At 42.6% G+C, this 20,755-nt stretch overlaps 1 protein-coding gene across 1 annotated transcript in view; it reads left to right on the top strand.

Moving 5' to 3' along the window:
- TBX15 (T-box 15) overlaps window positions 1-16,549 on the top strand; it is an 89,381-nt gene extending 72,832 nt beyond the window's left edge. The window contains exons 7-8 of the mRNA XM_021384721.1: window positions 743-840; window positions 14,956-16,549. Coding sequence (XP_021240396.1) covers window positions 743-840; window positions 14,956-15,740 — 883 coding nt within the window. The 3' untranslated portion in view covers window positions 15,741-16,549. The remainder of the gene's footprint in view (window positions 1-742; window positions 841-14,955) is intronic.

The raw sequence follows: 20,755 nt of genomic DNA on the forward strand, positions 1-20,755 counted from the left end.
GCCCTCTCTTGGTAACGCACCTATGTCCTCAGTGAGCTCATGGAGTTAGAGACTTCCAGCAGAGCTAACATTTTGCAGTAGAAAAAAACCCACAAACCTGAGACCCCAGCCCTTTAAGAGGAAAAGCTCTTCTCACTTGATTTTTGGCTTTTTCTCTTTGGTATTTTCTCTGTGGTGAGTTATAGACCCAAAGCAGAGACACCAGTGTCCTTTTTATAAAAAGCCTCATACTGCATTTCTGGTCAAAATACAAAACCAACAAGATTCCTTTTTGGATGACTTCCAAAAGCCCCCCAGAACAGTGTCCAGAAGTGGGAATAACAGGGAAGGTCCATTCATAAAAACCCTCTCAGATTCTGTAGGCTGAATCTCTGACCTGCCACGTTTGTATGTATGACAGCTTGCTTCCGTAAAGTGTTTAAGCCACCTCTGTGATAAACTATGCTTTGGGGGCCTGCCACTTGTCCCCTGGAAAGCAGAATAGAAGTTCAGAATCCTTGTTAAAAAAGAAAAAGGTACTGGAAGACCATTAGGATCTGTAGAAGTCTTGAACTGGGGAAATTTTGTTTTACTGCAGCAGCCAGCACCTGCACAGGAAGGCTTGCTGGAGGAATTCACAGTTGCCGAGGTGACCTTTTGGTGGCCACTGGCTGCCTGTCAAAGTGAGGTCAGAGCCCTTTTCCCCTGCGCCAGTACCCTTGCTGGCTGACTGACGTTCTTCTTGCTTTATTCCATCCCACAGGACAGGGCTGGAGGCCATCATGGAGACCTACGCCTTCTGGAGGCCCCCTGTGCGCACCCTCACCTTTGAGGATTTCACCACCATGCAGAAGCAGCAAGGTGAGCGTACAAAGGATCTGCAAAGCAGGAGAAGAGCATGCGGTGATATGCTCGGTTTTGCCAGGAGGTCACACACCTTGCTGAACTCTTGAAGCCTGTGAAAGGACACAGGGAGGGTGGATGGCAGCTAGGAGACATCGGACAGACTGTACATTATGAGGCGCAGTGCAGCTGTCTCACCTTCCTGGTGTCCTCAGAGCTCAAGCATGGAGTAGGAAGGAGTGCAGCAATGGGTACACCAGTCCACATGCATGGCGTGGGTTGAGTTAAACACAAAGACAGACAGAGGCAATGTTCCAGCATGTCAGATGCACTGATAACCATTTATAGTTAGAGTTTGCCATTTGTGCGGAAATACAAGGGGAAGGAGCCTGCGTCCTTTGGAAGCTTCAGGAGGTCAGAAATATGCACACCTCCCCCAGGCTCACACTGCCTCACTTGCAAAACCCAGTAGCCTTGCTGGAGAGACTTTCTGTTAGTATGAGGCTGGGAAGAATTATCGGGTAGCCCAAGTGTTTTCCAGTTGTTTATGCTGTGTCTTTTCATGGCTTCTGCCCTTTATATCCCTCATTTGTTAAACAGGGCTTTCATCTCTAGTTTCAGGCTGCGACATCGTTTTTATTTTGTGCTGATAGGATTCACCCACTGACTTTGTTGTAGTTCTTTCTAGTTAAAAACACAATCATCACTGGGAACAGAGGTATCACTGCAACCTAATTCTTTTTTCCCCTGATATAAACACAACAGAAGAAACAAAGCAAAAGTATCTTTAGATGTGACACCTGTGAGGTTAAACAGTCAGAAATAAATGGGTGCCAGGTGTAGCCGAGCACATTCTCTGGCCTCTTCAGTTTGAGCTGGACATCAAACCAAATCTTCCTTCCAGACCTTGGATCCACCTGGAGATGATGTATTCTGCTCCAGAGAGAGGCTGGGGGCTGCCCACTGGGGATCCAGCACAGCGTGGGGGGCAGGAGATGTTTTGCAGAAGCTCAGAGGTGTGCATCGAGGAGCACTTGCAGCGGGGTGTGCGGTCAGAGATGGGTTAAAGTAGGGATTCAGAATGGTTTTCATCACCCACCTAAATAGAAACATAACAACCTCTCCTCCTGGTCATCCTTGCTGGAGCAGCCTCTCTCCTCTGGCAGCCGGCTGGCCCAGCTCACCTCCTGTCCGGGCTCACATGGCTCCCTCCCCTCCAAGTGGTTATCAGATAACATCCTAGTGGCAAGTCCAGCTCTCGCTTACGTGGTAAGGTAATATTAGGAAAGGAAAATATTTAATGTATTTTTAGCTTGTTTTAATATAGTTTGGCAGCTGAAAAGCCAGGAAGCGAGCCAGTACCCTGTGACCAGCCAGCTCTGTGCAGACCACCACCACTGCACTATAGATCAGTGAGAGCAGGGCAGCCCTAAATAAAGCTGTGTCCACAGGTTGGTCTCAAAACTTTATAATTTACTAGAAAACAGTGAGTACTCTTGAACTCTACGTTTACCCAAATGAAACATGCCCAAGTTAGTGCATCAGAAATACTCCCTGCACTGTAGTGCTCCTCTTTCCAGTGATTCCTTTGACACGCTGAACCCTGGTCTCAGCAGTAGGTGCAAAGCCAAGGTACAAACACACTCTATTTTAATTCCTGGCTATGAGAAGAAAATCAGCTGCTGACGCCCGGCACCAGCAAGGAGTGCTCCAGGGCTGGCTGTAGGAAACTGCCTTGGGGTTACAGGAGGCTGTGGGAATGTGTGTTGTCCTTCCTCACTTCTCCTCTCTGCTGTGGCTTTACATGATGCCTAGATGTGCCCACTGCAGCTTGAGAAGTGCACGTCTACTGCACTGAGTTGAAATGAAAGCAGTAAAAGTGCCCTTGTGCCTAGAAAGAAATAGATGAGGAGCAAGTTGTGGTTGTTCAGGCTGCAGGGGAGAGGGGGAGGACATAATGGCACTGAAATAAGATGCTGTCTGCGCTGGATAGGAGAAGAAGTAACAGGCTCCAGTTGCATGAAGTCTAGCAGAATGCTGGAATAGATTCCTGGCAGGAACTGTGGAATTCAGCCCTAATTTTCTACGGATGAGTACCCCTTACTGTGGTAGGAAAAATGATGCTTTCTGAGACAGAAGCTTGGGACTTTAGCAGTGTAAATAGGGTTCGTTTTCTGTTTTCCTGCTGGAATTTTACATGTTGAGGATTATTATGGATTCTTACCTTTTCTTTTGCCCTTTGGTATGTTTCTATGAAATAAATGTTTTATCTGCCTTTTCCAAAATAGATTTGTCAGATAAATCTAACTGAATTTTCTGATTGGGGCGGAACTTTGTCCAATAGAAATAACTGGATAGCTGTGAAAGATTTTTAGAGCATTTAGCTTAATGCCACATGTGCCAGCTTGAAAAAGTTTGCATGTTTGAAGAAATGAGTAGCAGGTCAATCTCAAAGCCAATGAGTAAATAGGAAAGCTGATGATAAATGTGAAAACACCACCCTATGAGGACAGTCTCAGTGTTTCTCTGTGGAGACTATCTTGTGGACTAATCAGTCTGGAATCAAATAAAACTATGCATTTGCTAAAAGGTACAAATCTCATAATAACTGCAAAGCCAACAGTGATGATGGGGATAAGGGAATGAAAGGTAGGGATTGCTTGGTAACCTGCATGCATTCAAACAAAGCCTGGGTTTAAATTCAGTCAGATACAATATCAGGCACCTAGGAACAAAATGTAGGGTTTACATACCTGCAGAGTGTGCTGGAAAGCACTGGCACTGACAAAGATTTGGAGGTCATGGTGGATAAGCAATGATAAACAGGGACATGCAATCTTTGTTGTAGAAAAAAGAAAATAATGGGAAGCAGTTGGGAGAAAATTTCCTGGCTGCAAACACTATAACATCGTCTTCTACTGTATGTATTTTTGAGGGTGGAAAGAAATTAATTAAGGGGAAAAAAAAATAGAATGATTTATTGGCTGGAGCAAATGCCTGAGAATGGAAGCTCAGTTTGCATAGTTAATCAAAAAGAACATGAAGAACTGAATGCTTATGGCCAGTGCTATCTTGCAGAGAAAAGAATACGTGGTAACTTCCTGTCACTGGGTAGAGTCTTGTAACTGTGGTTTCCATGTTTTCATGGCACAACTGTGTGAAACGCTTATTTCAGGTGGCTCTGGTTTTTCAATTCTAGCTGAATGTTTATCCCTTTTTTGGGGAGGTAATGCGATAAGCAGGGCATAAGTTTCCTCCCATCTATTTTCTGCATACAATTAATTGTTCTACAGATTTTTATGTCCCTTATCTGTGCTTCTCACCATGAATAGAGACAGTCATTTTATTTCTTTTCTACTGGGAGGTTTTCCGTGTCCTTAATCATTTCTTAAAAACATGTTTGCACAGAGTATTCCAGATACAACTACATGATACAATTATCTAAATATATTATCATTTTTTCCACATTAGCTTTTCTCTTGTTTAACATGCATCCTAGAGTTTTGCTCATTGATTTGGCCCAAGCTATATGTTGAGTAAGGGCCACAGTGACACAGAGAATCAATATCCAGAGCACTGGATGCAGCTGTTTCATACAGGGATTAAATAACTTTCTGATTTACACAATGATAGGTTTCAGCTGCCACACAAGCTGGAGGGCCTGATAGTACAACCACTCACACAGATGCCTAATGACTGGTACCAGCAATGCACAAACTTTACTTCCACGTCTTTCCAGTGTAGTAAAACACATCAGTAGGTCTCCATAGCTGTGTTATCACTGTGTAATCCTACCAAAAAGAAGAACATGCCATTTCTGTTAGTGAACCTTCCTGGCCTGAGCAGAAAATCTCTTTTGGACCACGTAATGCAAAAGTCATCACAGCTTTACTTGGGCAAGTACCATTTTTGACAGCATCACAGCAGAAATCCAGATAGTATTTTAAAGAGTCTCCCCAAACAAAACCTTACAGATGCTCAGAAAACAGCCGTTCAGGAAAGGCTGACCTTCTGGAGAATGATGTCAGCCACTCTGCAGTCTACTTATTAGAAGGGAAAAAGGGGGCTTGGGATTATTGAATGCACATGGCAATGAGATGTGGGGAAAGCCAAGAATCTATTAAAGACTTTAATTGGAATATATTTTCAAAATTTAGCTTGAACTTCATCCAGATTCTCATTATTAAAAGTATGTGGCTCAGTTTCTCAATTTTAACAGGGAACATTAAGAAAAAAGAAGAGAAGGGGGATAAGAAAATAAGAGTTCCAGTAACTCTGGATTGTGTCACTTTCCAAGAGTAAAAAGAGCCATTGCTGTCTCCCATATGATATATAGTTTCCCACAGGATGCTGAGATGAGCAGATTGCTATCAGTGACTGTAAGCTTTGCCAGGATATAGGGACTAGAAAGACACTGTGACAATACTAGATTAGTGATCAGCATTGGAACCTTACTACAAAAGCCGACAACTTAGGCAAAAAGTTAAATCAAATGTATCTTGGCAACTGGTGAAAAGAATCACCTTCCAAGCAAGAGTTCAGATCAAGCATGAGAGTCATATGATGTGATATATCAGCTAGCTTACAGCATATAAAATGTAACTTCTCCATTAAATCATTATTTTGATACACGTACACCAAACCCAAAAGAGTCAAGCTCCAAGCACTAAACTCTAAAGGCTTCTTTTCAAATGGTGTTTCCTCAGTTGACTAGGTACCTTTGCTGAGGCCCCTCTACCACTTATTTTCAGTAAATTCAACATGTTCTTCTTCGGATTGAACACCTCTGTTGATCTTGCCCTGGGAATCTCAAGTATAGAATCACAGAATCATTAAGGATGGAAAGACCACTAAGACCATCTAGTCCAACCATCAACCCATCACCACCATGCCCACTAAATCATGTCACTATGTCAAGCCATTTTGTTAAGGCTTTGAGGAAGGAAATGCTATGCCATGGCAAAGTCTGACAGAAAAATGCAGAGCTTGCACAGCAGAAATAGATGACGCTTACATCAGCTTTGTATGTCAACATCTATTAGGCAGCCAGTGAAATCATCCTTAATGGATGTTGATCTTAGCACCATAAGCTCAGAAGTGGTCTAATTGGGCAGATTAGAGGCAAAGTACTGTGCTTCTCTCTGGCAAGAGAGCTGTTGCTGTCGCTGATAGGATAGAGCAGCATGCATATGCAAAGTGGCATTTGAGTACAGCTCTACCGTCTCCCTCTGAGAGAGATTATCATAACACTGCAGTCTTGTGCTGACAAGGATATGCACAAAAGGCTCCCTCTCCTCTGTATGGGATAGGTTCAATCCACTCATTTACTGCTGTAAAGGAGCAAAATTTTCTTGTAGTAGCAGTGAGTCCAAGCAGACCTTAAGGCTGCATGATATGCTAGCAGATGGGAGACAGATATTCTGAACAGAGGTGTTGTTGATTTTTCAGCTTCTCTGTCTGTAAACATTACCCTGATTCTTCAGGCAGTGCTGCTGTCTTGCCAAGGTTTGCCTGTACTGCTTGTTGCTCATTTCTCCTTCGGTATACTGTTCTTCTTGCTGGACATCATGTTCAGAGAGCCACACTGATTGCACTCATCTACAAACAAAATGATGAATGCACAAACATGTATTGGTGTCAAGCAGAGGCAAGACTGAGCCCTCCAGAACTTGACTTCAGAGACATTTTGAGGCAGAAATATCCTTTTGGCTTTATCTGAGATCCCAGACCCCCAAAATAGTGTCTCCCAAGAGAGTAGAGCTGCTGATGTCAAAGGAAGCTGGATAACCCGTGAATACATCTGCTTGGCCACTTGCCTCCTGACTGCAGCCATCGATTCTTTCAGCAATGCCACCAAGATAATCTGGATGCTGCTTCCCTTTGGAAATTAGTTGTGAATGGTCCAGGCTATTGGCAGAGTTCAGACATATGAGTTTGGTCTCAATTATCCTCTTGAATCTTTTGAGAGGAGGTTGGAAACAGAGTAGTTTTTGCCAGAGTTATTGAGATCAAGTTCTGGTTTCAGCTGCATAATTCAAATGGCCAATAGATTGCCTCATCTAAATGAAGCAACAGATTACAAATGATCCCAGCTCCATCCTGGTAGAACAGCAGACAGTTTTTCTTCAGGGAAGCGGTGTTGCTGGTGCTCCAAGATCTCATCTTCCACAGTTAAAAGTTAAAATACACTCCCAGATGTGACATGAAGGTCTGTGAGTCAAAGTTTTTGCCACTCCTTCGTGACTTGAAAGGAACCTGGAGCACTTTGTTATTTCAGATAGGTTTTTACCCTGAAGTCTAATTGCTGATGCCTAAATTTCTATTATTCCATCAATCTTGATCAGATTTCCCCTGAGCATCATGGTGTTTTCTTACAAGTAGAATATGCTGTGTACTTTGAACTTGACACAATGCTTGACACATTTTCCCTTGATTCAGAAATTTTGAACCACAGTGTTTTTATGGGTTTAAGTGGGTTTTTACTGTATTTTTTACTGCTGAAAATGCTGAAGCTTCCAAGGCCTATGCTGGACCAAAGCATGCTCCATCAAGAATGGAAAAAGAGGTTCTCAATTCAGTTTACATTTGTCACCACCAAAGAAATCACTATGATGTCAGTGAATCTCAGTTGCAAATCTGAAACATCTTTTTTCAAAGTTATTTGCCTCTGTGATGACTTTCATAGAGGTTTGCGAGAGTCCTTTTCTGCATACTTTTCCATATATCATCTCCTGGTGTAGGTTCCACTCCATGACACAGACATCAATGTCTGTGCACAGATGATAGTTGCAAAGGTGAGAAACAGTGCATAATTATCACTGGTAAGCAATTTTCTCCACTAAATTGGGGGCATTATCAGTGTCTCGTACTGGTCCATTTAATGCCTGCCCCTGAAGAAGAGAAAAAGGAAACATTTCTGTAGGAGATGATGTGCATGTTACAAAAGTGGTATAAAATCTGCCCTTCAGCAGTCCATGCACAAAACAAAGCCACATCCTGTAAGTCTTCTCCTGAGACTGTGTGAAGCTGGCCCTAGAAAACTGCACTTATATGAGGAACAAAAACCACTGTACTAAAGATAGCCTGCAGGGAACAGGAAAGGGAAGTTGTCTCTTTTGGGAAAACTCTCTTGGTGTTCTGGATATAGATGGGAATGGAAATCAGAAGTCCTGGATTGTAGTTTTTTGGAGTGCTTGTCCACATTAGAAAAAAAATGTTGATTCTCACCATAAGATTTTAAAAATATTTTATCTTGGAGGATGACTGAGTCAAGTTTTATCTCTAACTTGCTGACTGGCCAGATTGGGTTACAGAGTTCAGAAGACCTAAAGAGAATTATTATTATTATTCAGAGTTGTTGTAGATTCTACCATTCAGACTACAGATTCCCATAATTTGAGGCAAATTATAAAATATCTTTCTCTATGTTTTACTAACCTTAAGGATAGTTTCCTTTCATTTCTAACTGTTGTGCACTTTAACATATCTCAGTAGCCATTCTTTTGGTACTAAGTCATATCTCTAAGAACTACAAAATACTCTTAATGTTTCCCCTACCAACACAGCAATTCAACATGAAATTACTTTTGGGGCCCATCTGGGCCTTTAAAAAATTTTACCAGCAGTATCATAATTTGATAATTGGCCAAGGACTCTAGAGAAAAAACAAACAGCTAGACTCTGTGAAAGAAGAAATGGCTCCCATTCCCCTGGAAGAGGAAAGTTTTCATTCCTTGAAACTGGGAAAGAATGAAAGGAGACTGCAGCATGTCACAGACCTGGTGGCCCTCCCCTGTCTCAGTGAGAGACTGAGGAGGAGACATCAAAACTGTTTAGTTTTCCATGGTGGTAAATATGGAACTCAGAAGGGATAGTATTGCCATAGGAATCATAGAATCATAGAATTGCTCAGGTTGGAAAGGACCTTCAAGATCATCTAGTCCAACTACAACCTAACCATACTGCTCTAACAACACACCGCTAAATCATGTCCCCCAGCACCACATCCAAAGGGTTTTTAAACACATTCAAGGATGGTGACTCAATCACCTCCCTGGGGAGCCTGTTCCAGTGCTTAACAACCCTTTCTGTAAAGAAAATTTTCCTGATATCCAACGTAAACCTCCCCTGGTGCAACTTGAGGCCTTTTCCCCTTGTCCTGTCACCTGTCACCAATGGGAAGAGACCAACCCTGCTCTCACTGCAATCACCTTTCAGGTATTTGAAGAGAGCAATGATGTCTCTCCTCAGCCTCCTCTTCCCCAGACTAAACAGCCCCAGTTCCTTTAGTCTCTCCTCATAGGGCATATTCTCCAAGCCCTTCACAAACCTTGTTGCCCTTCTTGGACCTGCTCCAGCACCTCCACGTCCTTTCTGTACTGGGGCACCCAAAACTGAACACGGTACTCAAGGTGGGGCATCACCAATGCCAAATACAGGGGCAGGATTACTTCTCTAGTCCTGCTCACCACCAGGAAAGAAGTGGTGAAGGAAATTTCAGATCTTCTGACGGTTTTAGATTTGAGTACAGGAAAGATAGGAATGGGAGGAAAGACCTCAGGCTGCTGGTTGCATAACCAGCAAGACAAGACAAAAGTTGTCATGAAAAGTGGGAGCAGTAGTGACGCCTCATTTTGTGGTATTTAAACACCTAGAGGTGCAAGTAGGCATCAATGAGAACTGAGGCATGTGTTGCTTGAAGCAGGAATAGATCCAGGCTTGTGCTAGGCCTGGATCTTCAAGAACATGAGAGCAGGTGATGAGAGTGGCACCATCTGGTCTCATTATCAATCAGATCTCCTGGCAATCTGTGCAATCCCTTCCTCATAACCATCTTAGTTTTCCACCATTGGACTAGTATTCCATTTTTGTTCAGCCACCAAATGTACAGTAACTTGGAAGATGAAGTATAAGTTTCTTACGCCACACTTAGGGTATATTCTCATGAGAATACACAATGGGAAAGAAATTTTACTTCTTTGTTCTAATACATTTTCCTGCACGCATACCATCACATTAATTTACTATTGTGTCCAAGAGCAGAATATTGTGAAAACCTGGGAAAGGTTGGGTTCTCCCATGCTTTAGAAAATCCCTTTCTGTATGCATACATGCCCAGACCTTTCAGAAATAACTAAGAGTACATCTGCATGGATAGGCACCTAAGTCTGTGTTCTGTGCTGGCAAGACAGATGCCAGCTCCCGGCCAGCTCAATTTGGAAAGCTGGAGAACTGCATCAGCATGGCTCTGTGCTGGAGTGAATATAAATCGCTTCTCAAGAGGGCTTATTAGCTCAATCAAAGCATTATGAGGAGAACTATGAGTGGCATTAACTCCTTTCTCGCACCATCAGGAGCTCAGACCCATGCTCATTGCCTGGTGAAGATGTCAACATCATAGAGAAGGAGCTGTGGTTCCTCCAGGAGAATGATCAGCAATGCTCTTTTGTGCAGTTGTCTGATGAGACTCTGCTATTGTACAGGGCATGGCCTTGGTGCTCAGACATTCTTGTGCTGACTACAGCTTCAGCTAGTGTTTGCTCTCTTCCTGTGCATTAAATAAGGACTTCAGGGACCAAGAGGTTCGTATGGAAGAACTGGAGGTGATGGAAGCAATTGATGCCTGGAAACATTAGCAAGGAAAATATGCTGCAGTGGAGGCCAAAGTGTGATTTATATGCATCTTTCTGATAAAGAATACTGAGATAAGTTGTGGGTCAGTTGGCTACTGTGATGTCATTCATAAGAGAGATACCAGAAGATTTTCCATGAACAACTGTTTCAGACTCCCTTGGCTCTGATACTCTTCTCTTTACCTCCCTCTTGCCAGAAGGCTCACTTGGCTAACACTGGCTACTGGCAGATGTGTTTTCCAACTACACATTAGTTAGTGTTAGAAGTTCCACATGTGGCCTGCAATGTGCAAAACTGGTCCCATTGCTTTTTGGACACCCTGGCATGCTGAGAGCTTCAGGAGCACTATAGCCCCTCCTTGTAAAGCACATCACACTCTTGAACTGGTTATGTTTGGGTTTGCAGTTTACCTTGAAATTGTCCTTAACACAAGCTCAGGGTACATAAAAGCAAAAGCAAGAGTCTACTTGGAACATGTGGAGATGCAGTACCATTACTAAGGCTTAGAAGGAAGCAGGTGACAGGAAAGAAAGACTGGTCATGAGCTACTTAAGACAAAATTTTTATGACAGTTCTCATTTTATCCAGATGAGAAGTTGTAGGTGCTTTCCTAATTCTTGTAGATAGGTATTCAATTATGGTGAAGATCCCATATTTCTACATTCCATTAACAAGAGAAGGGAACGCTGGTGTGGGAAAGAAGGTTTGCTTTTACATCCCACCATCTCCACGGTGTTTCTCTTCCAGCATAATTTTAGTCTTCTTCCCATCTTCCCACCTCACCCATGATTTCTTAATTCTCATTCCAGTTTGCAGATTTTGACCTTTCTTGCACAGGATCATTCTCCATCTCCTGTTTTCAGAAGTGGTTCTGTCCCTTCGAAGTCAACTTTATTATCACTTGTATGCCCAGACAAAGAGCAGGCTCCTTTCAGGATGGTACCAGGGCTTGATTATACTCTGGACACGATGTACGCAGGGCCAGAAATGGTCTGAAGACCAGACACAATGGTAATTAACCACTTTAGAATCATGGTAAGTGTGGAGGAGAGGAGTACCGTGGCATTAATGGTAAATGTTGTTGGCGCAGGCAGTTATTTCCAGGGGCAATAGTGGGTAGAGAAAAGAAACGGAGGAGAATTATTCAGATTCATTTTTTTCTTGCCTAAATATGGTTTCAGTTTACTTAATCCATTCCTAAGCATAGCCTTGTGTATCAGTTTAACTAGATTGGTTTATGTCCACGCCTTCCATTAAAATGACATACACATCTGTACATCTGAGACTGCAGTGTGGTGTGGATATATTATCTGGGCTTGCTGCCATCTCTATGCATATTTGTCTGACTTCATAACAACTACAGTCCAAGCTATAACTTCACAAAAGCCCAGGTTGCATTTTGCCCATACTTTGTGCTTCCAGAAAATATGAATCAGAATTATCATTGAGAGCAGAGTAGAGCTGTTTGAATTCTAAAGAAGATGAGCTGAGATGAGCCTTGCATGGTAGTGTTTTCCATTCCATAAGGGGTGTAAAGATTATTCTGCAAGTGATCAGAAACTTCAGTATTCTGCGCTATCCTCTGTTGCAGTAGAAGTTTGGCATATCTTGTCCTTAAGGGTTGACATTTGCAGCAAAGCTTTCTTGAAAGGAAGTCATCATATCTGGTATTTATTTCCTTATCATGTTAAAATTACGGAGATAAAGGAAAAGACCTTTTTTACCTTGAGTGTTTCATAATTACTGTTTTGTCACTTCAGAGTTTTATTCTGTTGGCCTGCAAATAGCGACAATTAAAAGCAGAATTGCTGTAGTACCTCCTTGGGGTAACCTGGAACATGCAATTCAGAGTTCCAGTTTGGGAACCATTAACTAATCCTTGAATTTATTAATCAGGGATCCATATTACTTCTGCTGTGTAGCCAAATCCTTGGTTATGCGTACCTTAGGATCATAGTCTCCCTTAATATTATTTACAGATATTTAAAATCTAATGCTCAAGGTAATTGGTGTGTGCTCCTCTCCTGTATAGTTTTCTCAGGTGAACTAAGAGATAAAGGCAGACTGAAATGGAGACATTTTAGTTAATCATATATTCTGCGTATTATATTTCAAGTAGATCATTAAAAATATGTATTTTTACTTATTCTCCAGACACTGTCAACAAATTAGTCACACTCCAAAGTTTGTTCATGAAATATGTGGTGCAAAGAATCAAGTCTAAGTGCATGATTATCTCTGGGTTAAATACATTTCTGTGCTGTATTAGGTTTGTGGTTCTGTGACCTCTGTATTTTGACAGATAATTGATGATGTATGAACTCAGCTGTCTGCCTGCCCTCTCTGTCAGGGGTTACCCTCTTTACTGTAGGGCCAGCATAACAGGAAAATATGTATCTATACTGGTATACCTGAGTTTAAACTCAACTTTAATGAAACTGTTTGTGCAGGAGGACTCACTTTCTTCTGCTGGCCCTATTGCAGTTTTGACAACCTGTAACAGAAAGACAGGGAGAAAGGATATACCTTCTTAACCTATGACAAAAAATTAGCTGGAGATTGTCTGTCAGAGACTTTAAACAAAGCAGGGAATTGTATTTTCTGTAAACAATACATAATTATAAACTCACACAAAAGGTATTTGAACATTGGAGCTACAGTACACTAGCAGGCTTGAGCATTTCAGTGTTATCAATAAGGAAATATAGAGAATCCACGATATTATTTGGAATTTGAAAATTTCACATTAATTCTAATAGATTTGATGCAGTGTTTCTCTTTTAGTCTTCAGAATAAATGACAAGAGTCTGTGGCTTAGCAATAAGCATTCGTTCCCGTGGCTGGTAATGGGAATGACTACTTCGACTTAGCATCATAGAAACATAAGTTTTCTTGATTTTGCCTGGGTCATTGCAGCCAATTCAGGCTGTGCTTATCCAAGGCTGCTTTTCTTCTTGTTTCTGGCTTTTGTTTCAAAAAACAAACAAGCAAACAACAACAACAAAAAACAACAAAAAACATTAATTTCTCAAAGCTCCATTTTTACCCTAATATCCTACTCTGTTTAATACTAGATGGGTTAGGAAGAATCAGACATAATGTGACTGCTTTCTAGTGCCTCTCTTAATTACCTCAGCCATCACCCCATCTCTTTTATTCAGTCTTTCTCCTTTTAGTAGCAGGCCTAGACTGTTCTTAAAACCCTTCTGGTTTTTGTTTCCACAAGACAACGCAAGATAAAGCTGTCCCTTACTTTGGACTATTAATGTGCAATCTCTGCCTTGGTTAAATTTCAGTCGCCCACTCTACCACCCTCTTCTCCATTCCCTTAGTGTCTCACCTGTCATCTTAGAGCCTTTCCAAAATGCTGCCTTACCAGCTGTCGTCCTAGTTTCCCTGATTCCACTGATTCACTAGTCCACTCACTTCACCAGCATCTCTTTGCTCCTTTTATAAGAATCTTTAGCATTTGCTCTCTAACACAGAAATGGAAACTCATGCAAAGAGACCCGTTCAACCAAAAAAAAAAAATTGAAAAAATTAAATGTTTCACACTAGAAATCAGCATTCCATTAAGTGGAGAACCAAAGGTTTGTTTGACCAAAGAAGTTTTCTCTATCTTATAATCTTGACAATAATTATCTCTTCTCAAACTCAGAATTGTGTCATCAGCTTCTTCGTATCCCATACCTTCAGTTAGTTACTGTTCTTGGTGGTATTATGTAGTACTCTTTTCCCTGGGTCAGAACACGTGACTATCCCTGCTGTGCAAGATGACTGACTGTATCATTTGTAACATAAATAATGTATTACATATTGATACTACTGACATGCATAAATATCAATATTTTGTTAACATCCGTGATGCAACATATGGAATCCTTTTTAAAGTTAAAACACATGAGTAAAAATCTTAACATATCCCCTTTGTCAGCTTTGTGGAACAGACTGTAGCTCAAAATTCTGTCCATTCATTTCAGTGTTACTTCTGGCTTAAATCAGCACCACTGCACCACGAGCCGTCTAAGAAAGCTGTTGAACAGTGCAGAAGTCCGACATGTTTTCAGCCACTTCCTGCCACAAGCCCCTAGAGTGGATGATAAAGCATGTTTGCAGCAGGGCCATACAGATTACTGACTAGTGGTCTTCCTGGAGTCCAGGACAGGAGGAAAAGCATATTTCTTGAATGATGGAGCCAAGCTTCCTTGCAGATTTTCCTCCACTCTGTAATGCTCTGTGGCATGCTTGCTTCCCTTTCCTATTTCAAAAGGGAAGAAAACCTCCACTGAAAAACAAAATCACAATAAAAAACAGCAGCAGAAAAGACCAAGGGATGCTATTAATAAAGTGAAGGCCCTTGCCAAGAGGGACTAAGTTTTCCAGCGGCCATTTTACCACCCTTGTTTCTTTATTAAACTAAGCTGTTTCTTAATGAGACTGTCTTGTTTCGTACATGTGATTCCAGGCTCTGAACATCCTCCCATGTGTTTTGTTTTGCAGGAGGCAGCACAGGCACCTCCCCAACAACCTCCAGCACAGGGACTCCATCACCCTCTGCTTCCTCTCACCTTCTCTCTCCATCCTGCTCCCCTCCAGCCTTCCATCTGGCCCCCAACACTTTCAATGTTGGTTGCCGGGAGAGTCAGCTTTGCAACCTCAACCTGTCTGACTATCCTCCATGTGCCAGAAGCAACATGGCTGCCCTGCAGAGCTACCCAGGGCTGGGCGACAGTGGCTACAACCGGCTGCAGAGTGGCACTGCTTCTGCCTCACAGCCCTCCGAAAGCTTCATGCCTCAGAGGACTCCATCTTTGATCTCAGGAATGCCAACTCCTTCTTCTCTGCCCAGCAACAGCAAGATGGAGGCCTACAGCAGCCAGCTAGGGTCCTTCCCCAGCTCCCAGTTTCAGTATGTCATGCAAGCAAGCAACCCTGCATCCAGTTCTTCTTCTTCACACATGTTTGGTGGCAGCCACATGCAGCAGAGCTCCTACAATGCCTTCTCCCTGCACAATCCCTACAACCTCTATGGATACAATTTCCCTGCTTCTCCAAGGCTAGCAGCAAGCCCAGAGAAACTCACCACTTCCCAAAGCACTTTACTCTGCTCTTCCCCATCCAGCGGGGCCTTTGGAGAGAGGCAATACCTTTCCACAGGGATGGATCATGGTATGCACATGATCAGTCCTCCCGCTGGCAACCAGCAGACAGCCAATGCCTGTGACAACAGACAGTATGGTGCTGTTCAGGGCTCCTCCTCACAGATGTCTGTGCACATGGTCTAACCAGCAATGCCTCTCCTTGTCATGGAAGGCAATTGGACCTTCATTGTTTCCATGGATAAACCCATCCTAGTACCCTTTTCCCTTCAAACTTATAGAGGAACTAGTATTGTCATGATAAATTAGAACACAGACCATCTAGGTATGCGCCACCGAACCTCGTGGAAAACCTTCACTGACAGCCATTGCAGCTTGTTGAAATCCAGGGCCTCTGGACCTGGCATGGAGTGTCTGCTCCTTCTGGACATTGCAGAGAGAAGGGCAGGACTTTAATAAGAAGCTGGAGTGAAGAAACCAAATATACAGTTTATGCATTAACTCTCAGCTAGTGTGAGCTCTTGGTGTTGAGGGAGCTGTTTCCTTGTGCCATCTTCTCTGGGTGTTGAAGAAAGGCAGTCTCCCAAGACTTTGTCCTGAAGCTGTACTGCCCATGATGTGCCAAAGCTTTAAAGGCTTTCCCCTTCCTGAACTGTCCCTCGCTGCTGAAGCGGCTCAGCCTGTTTCTGAAGCCATCAGTGACCTGTGGCCCCTTCTACTGTAGCACAGGAATGGCACTGCTGTGTTGGAGCTTCTCTTCCTAAAGAGGTTTCTGTATTTTCACTGCAGCTCTGCCTAACCAGTGTTTTCTTTTTGAGGGTCAAGCCTATCAGTACTCAGTCTGTAGACAGAGATGAGAGAGAAAAATTATTAACTCATAAGTGTGTCTCAGACATGAGCAGGGTTGGAAGCTTCACACAAGCATCTTTGAAAAGATGCACAGGGGGAGAAGGAGATCAGCTCTTACTGACATTACCTAAAGGGATGTACTCAAACCAAAAGAACAAAAGCCTCTGTGGGGAACATACATCCTGTAGCACTCAACTCAATGGGAGGAAACTCTCCAGACTGAACTCATGGGGAAGAACAATGAGAAATGAGAGCACTGCACTGCAGAACAACCGGCCTCCCTCACCTTGCATGTAAGAATTGCCATAGAAAACCAATAGCATTTCAGTAACAATGAGGTCGAGTATTCTCCAACCTCCTGCCTGCCATGGGATCTCTGTTTAACCAACTTTCTTTTATGTTTTATTTTCTTCTGTTTTTTTTTTTTCTTCTTCAAGTCCTTTAAAGTAAGAAAACAATTGTAGCTTGGTGCAAGCTATGCATTTAAGTTGTGTGAAAATGCAAATACCAAGTAACAGAATACAGATATTATTGAGATTTGTTGTGAGGTGTTGTAGATAAATGTATTTATATGCCTAGTGGGGGAGTCAATATTATGAATATAAAAGAGGGCAATAAAAATGGTATGTAAAATATGTATGAAGAAAAAGGTGTATAAAGATTTGCCCTATGCACGGAACTCTGTTTCTAAGTGCCAAGCACAGAATGCGCTAAATAAATCTTTGCAATTGTTCCTTTTGTGTTTTTTATTTTTATTTTTATTTTTATTTTTTGTCTGTGAGGCTTCCTTAGTAGTTTTCTAGAGACATAAGTTTTCAAAGTACTGCCATGCATGCTTTCACTACAGAGGAAATGAAAATATGAAGTCAAGGTGAAGTCCAGGTACAGTGTTTAAAAAGAATGCAAGCATCTGCATGGATTTGTGTTGGGACAGATCACTCAAGAGGAGTGTTAGCAGTTACAAACACTATTCTGCAACTACCAGCCTGGAAATTTGTTTCCCAGGAAGACTTAAATAAATTCTTGATGTTTAATATGAATTAAACCCCCAATATGGATCACAGTCAGATTTCTTGTAATATGAACAACTCTCTCAAGTGGTCTATCAGCTTAAGTAATGTGTAAACATTCCCAGGGAGCACTATTTACAGTAGAAATTCTGTTAATTACTTGGGATTTATTAGATGTCTGCTTTCACAGGAATTGTGTCTTATGGACTGCTAGAATTGTTATTTTGATTGTTGAAGTCTAATAAAAAGTTCTTCAGAGCCATTTTTCACAGTTAATATATACGAATAATAGTTACAGACAATAGTATAAGTTTTATTTCATTTTAAAGTATCATTTTGAGGTATTTGTCAGTTTTTCATTTGCACTGCATGTCACTGAATCACAGAATCATGGGGACTGGAAGGGACCTCTGGAGATCATCTAGTCCAACCTCTGCTGAAGCAGGCTCCCTACAATAGGTTGCAGAAGAAAGAGTCCACATGAGTTTTTAATGTCTCCAGAAAAGGAGACTCCACAACCTCTCTGGGCAGCCTGTTCCAGTGCTCTGTCACTCTCAAAGTCAAGAAGCTTTTCACCAATCTGGTGGCCTTTTATAATGGAGTGACAGCATCGGTGGATGGGAGAAGGGCGATGGATGTAATCTACCTGGACTTCTCTAAAGCCTTTGACAGGGTCCCTCACCACATCCTTCTCTCCAAATTGGAGAGGTATGGATTTGAAGGACGGACTGTTCGATGGATTAAGAACTGGTTGGCTGGATGCAGCCAAAGGGTTGTGATTAATGGTTCTATGTCAGGGTGGAGGCTGGTCACGAGTGGTGTCCCCCAAGGCTCAGTCTTGGGACCAGTGCTCTTCAACATCTTTATCAATGATGATGGAATCGAGTTCAGGTTTGACTCAATCCTGTGGCAACAATTTGTGTAGGTTAACAGTAGTATAAAATGGTATTTCCTTCTGCTGGCCACTTCCATTAAGTAATGCAATTCCCGACCAGGAAAGCATAAAGATAATGAATGATACACACACGCAGATCAGGAATTTCTCTGTTTCACAGCCAGGACACCAAGACACGCTTCAGATTTTCAGAAAAGCTTTTCCAGTGCAACTTTTTCTCTATTTTCAGTGTCTGTTTGGAGATGAGGTCCCAGAAACACACACAATCTTGGCTTGTGGCATGAAGGAGAGTTATTCATCTATGACATGACAGGATGTAGCACCTGCCACCCTTCTTTATTCACTCTCACTTCTTTGAGACTTTAGGGGGAGACTGGGAGAAATGTTGCCTGATTAACTGCTGCCACACATAGAGTCATAGAATCAGAGAATATCTCAAGGTGGAAGGGACCCACAAGAATCATGGAATCCAACTCCTGGCTCCACACAGGACCACCTAAAATTTAAACCCTATGTCTGAGAGCATTGTCCAAACACTTCAACAGACCCAGTGCCATGCCCACTGCCCCTTGCCTGTTCTAGGCCCCAGCCACCCTTTGGTAAACACCCTTTTCCTAATCCCAAACCTGACTCTCCTCTGACACAGCTCCGAGTGCTTAGTTCCTATGGCAGAGCTGCACCAGAGGAGAGAGAAGTGTAAACTCCGCAAGTATTAGGCTGTTCTATATAATTCTCAGAGCAGTGTTTCAGAAAGTTTACTTAATCTTGTGAAACTTTTTAACCCTGGGATACTACTCTTTTATGCATTTCTGACATCAAAGTAACAGCACTTGGCCTATGTTAAGATGATGTTAGGAAGTCTTCCACTTCCCATTGGCACTGTCCTAATTAATGCTGTTAAAACTTGGGGAAGAAAGGAGAGAGGAAGGAAAGGAGAAGTAATAAAGGATTTATCCAAATTCATGCAATAAGCACTTGTGGCCCTGTAGTTATCTCCTCAACACTGCTCCAGGCAGTGCAGGAAGGAGATGGCCTCAGGCAGGGTGGAGGTCTCAGCTTCATGACTTGTTTGAACAGCAGGGGCCAAAAGAAGCTGGCCTCATGTGGCATTTGCTTTCAGGATCCTACTAAGGCCAGACAAGAGCCACTCTTATCTTGCACCCAAGACAGCCACAGCAATCCCATCTCTTCTGCAGCAGCAAAGTTAATGCAACTATTCCCTTTCTCGTGCAGAAATAATGCTTTTCCCCACCAACCCCTTTTGAGCAGAGGTGGGATTTGGACATTTGCTTGGATGCTAGGAAAAGGCCATTTACAAAAGACAGCAGAGAATTTGCATGCACGCAGCTGCCATCAGAAATATTTTTGTATCTGTTGGGTTTCTCCCTGTGATGTCTTGTTTATTTACAAACATTAATGCAGAAGTGCAATGATGGTCTGTCATTCATGTCTGAGCTCACATATTAGTATACCCTGCTCTACTATTCATGGTCTATTCCCAGAAAATATGCCTGCTGTTTTCTGGCTGTGGGACAGACAGCAAGCTTCTGACAGGAGAGATCTTGGTCCCTCAGCATTTTTAAGCAAAGTGATCTAGGGTATTTTCATGAAATTCTAGAATAATAAAGTAACCCAAGTTCATATCAAAATTCAGCATATCTTCCTGTCAGAACAAAAGTCTTCTGCTTCTCCAGAGGAGCAGCTGCCTCTGTATCTTCTTTGATATCTCCTCAAGGCCTCATGGAACTTGCATCCCCTCCACTATGCTCCTCCCCTCTCCCAAGTGGGAGCAGCTGAGAAGACTCCACTCACTGCCCACTCCTCTTCCTCAGGACACAGTGAAGAAGAGATCACAGGTCTTTAGGAGGGATGAGGGTGAGAAATGGAAAGGAAGGGCTCATATGAGCCTTGACTGTCAAAAGAAGAATTACCAGGAATTAGATGTGCCATGTGAGCCCACAGGATAATTCTGGAGTTCCAAACTTTCTGGCTAATGGTAAGCTTACAGGATGGAATGCTCAGTGTCAGAAGTGGCTTAGGACAGCAGGAGGCCATGGTGATGAAATTCTAACAGTGTCCCACAGTGACCAAAACATGGTAGTGTTGGGAGTTGGGGCCTCTGGCCTGAGAGTTGCCCCAGTTTTGAAGGAGGAGGAAGTGAGGGGGTGCCTTTTCCAAGGACAGCTCCCCAGGGACGTTTTGCTTGCCAGATTGGATGGCTGCCCCTCGGCCAGGCACAGAGACCTGTGGAGCGCCCAGTTTCCTCTTCAGCCTCTGCGTGGAGTCGCCTCAATGAGATTCATTGCTTTTCAGCCTAATAAGCTTATTGTTGAAAAACTTTCGCATACATCAGTGTGGTGCAGCCTTTTGAATACCAGGGAAAGAAATCATACTGCTTTTCTTATTTATTCCATTTAAATCTTTATAAGCAATAAATACACACTTAA

This window comes from Numida meleagris, chromosome 1 (assembly GCF_002078875.1).
Source record: "Numida meleagris isolate 19003 breed g44 Domestic line chromosome 1, NumMel1.0, whole genome shotgun sequence".
NCBI lineage: Eukaryota > Metazoa > Chordata > Aves > Galliformes > Numididae > Numida > Numida meleagris.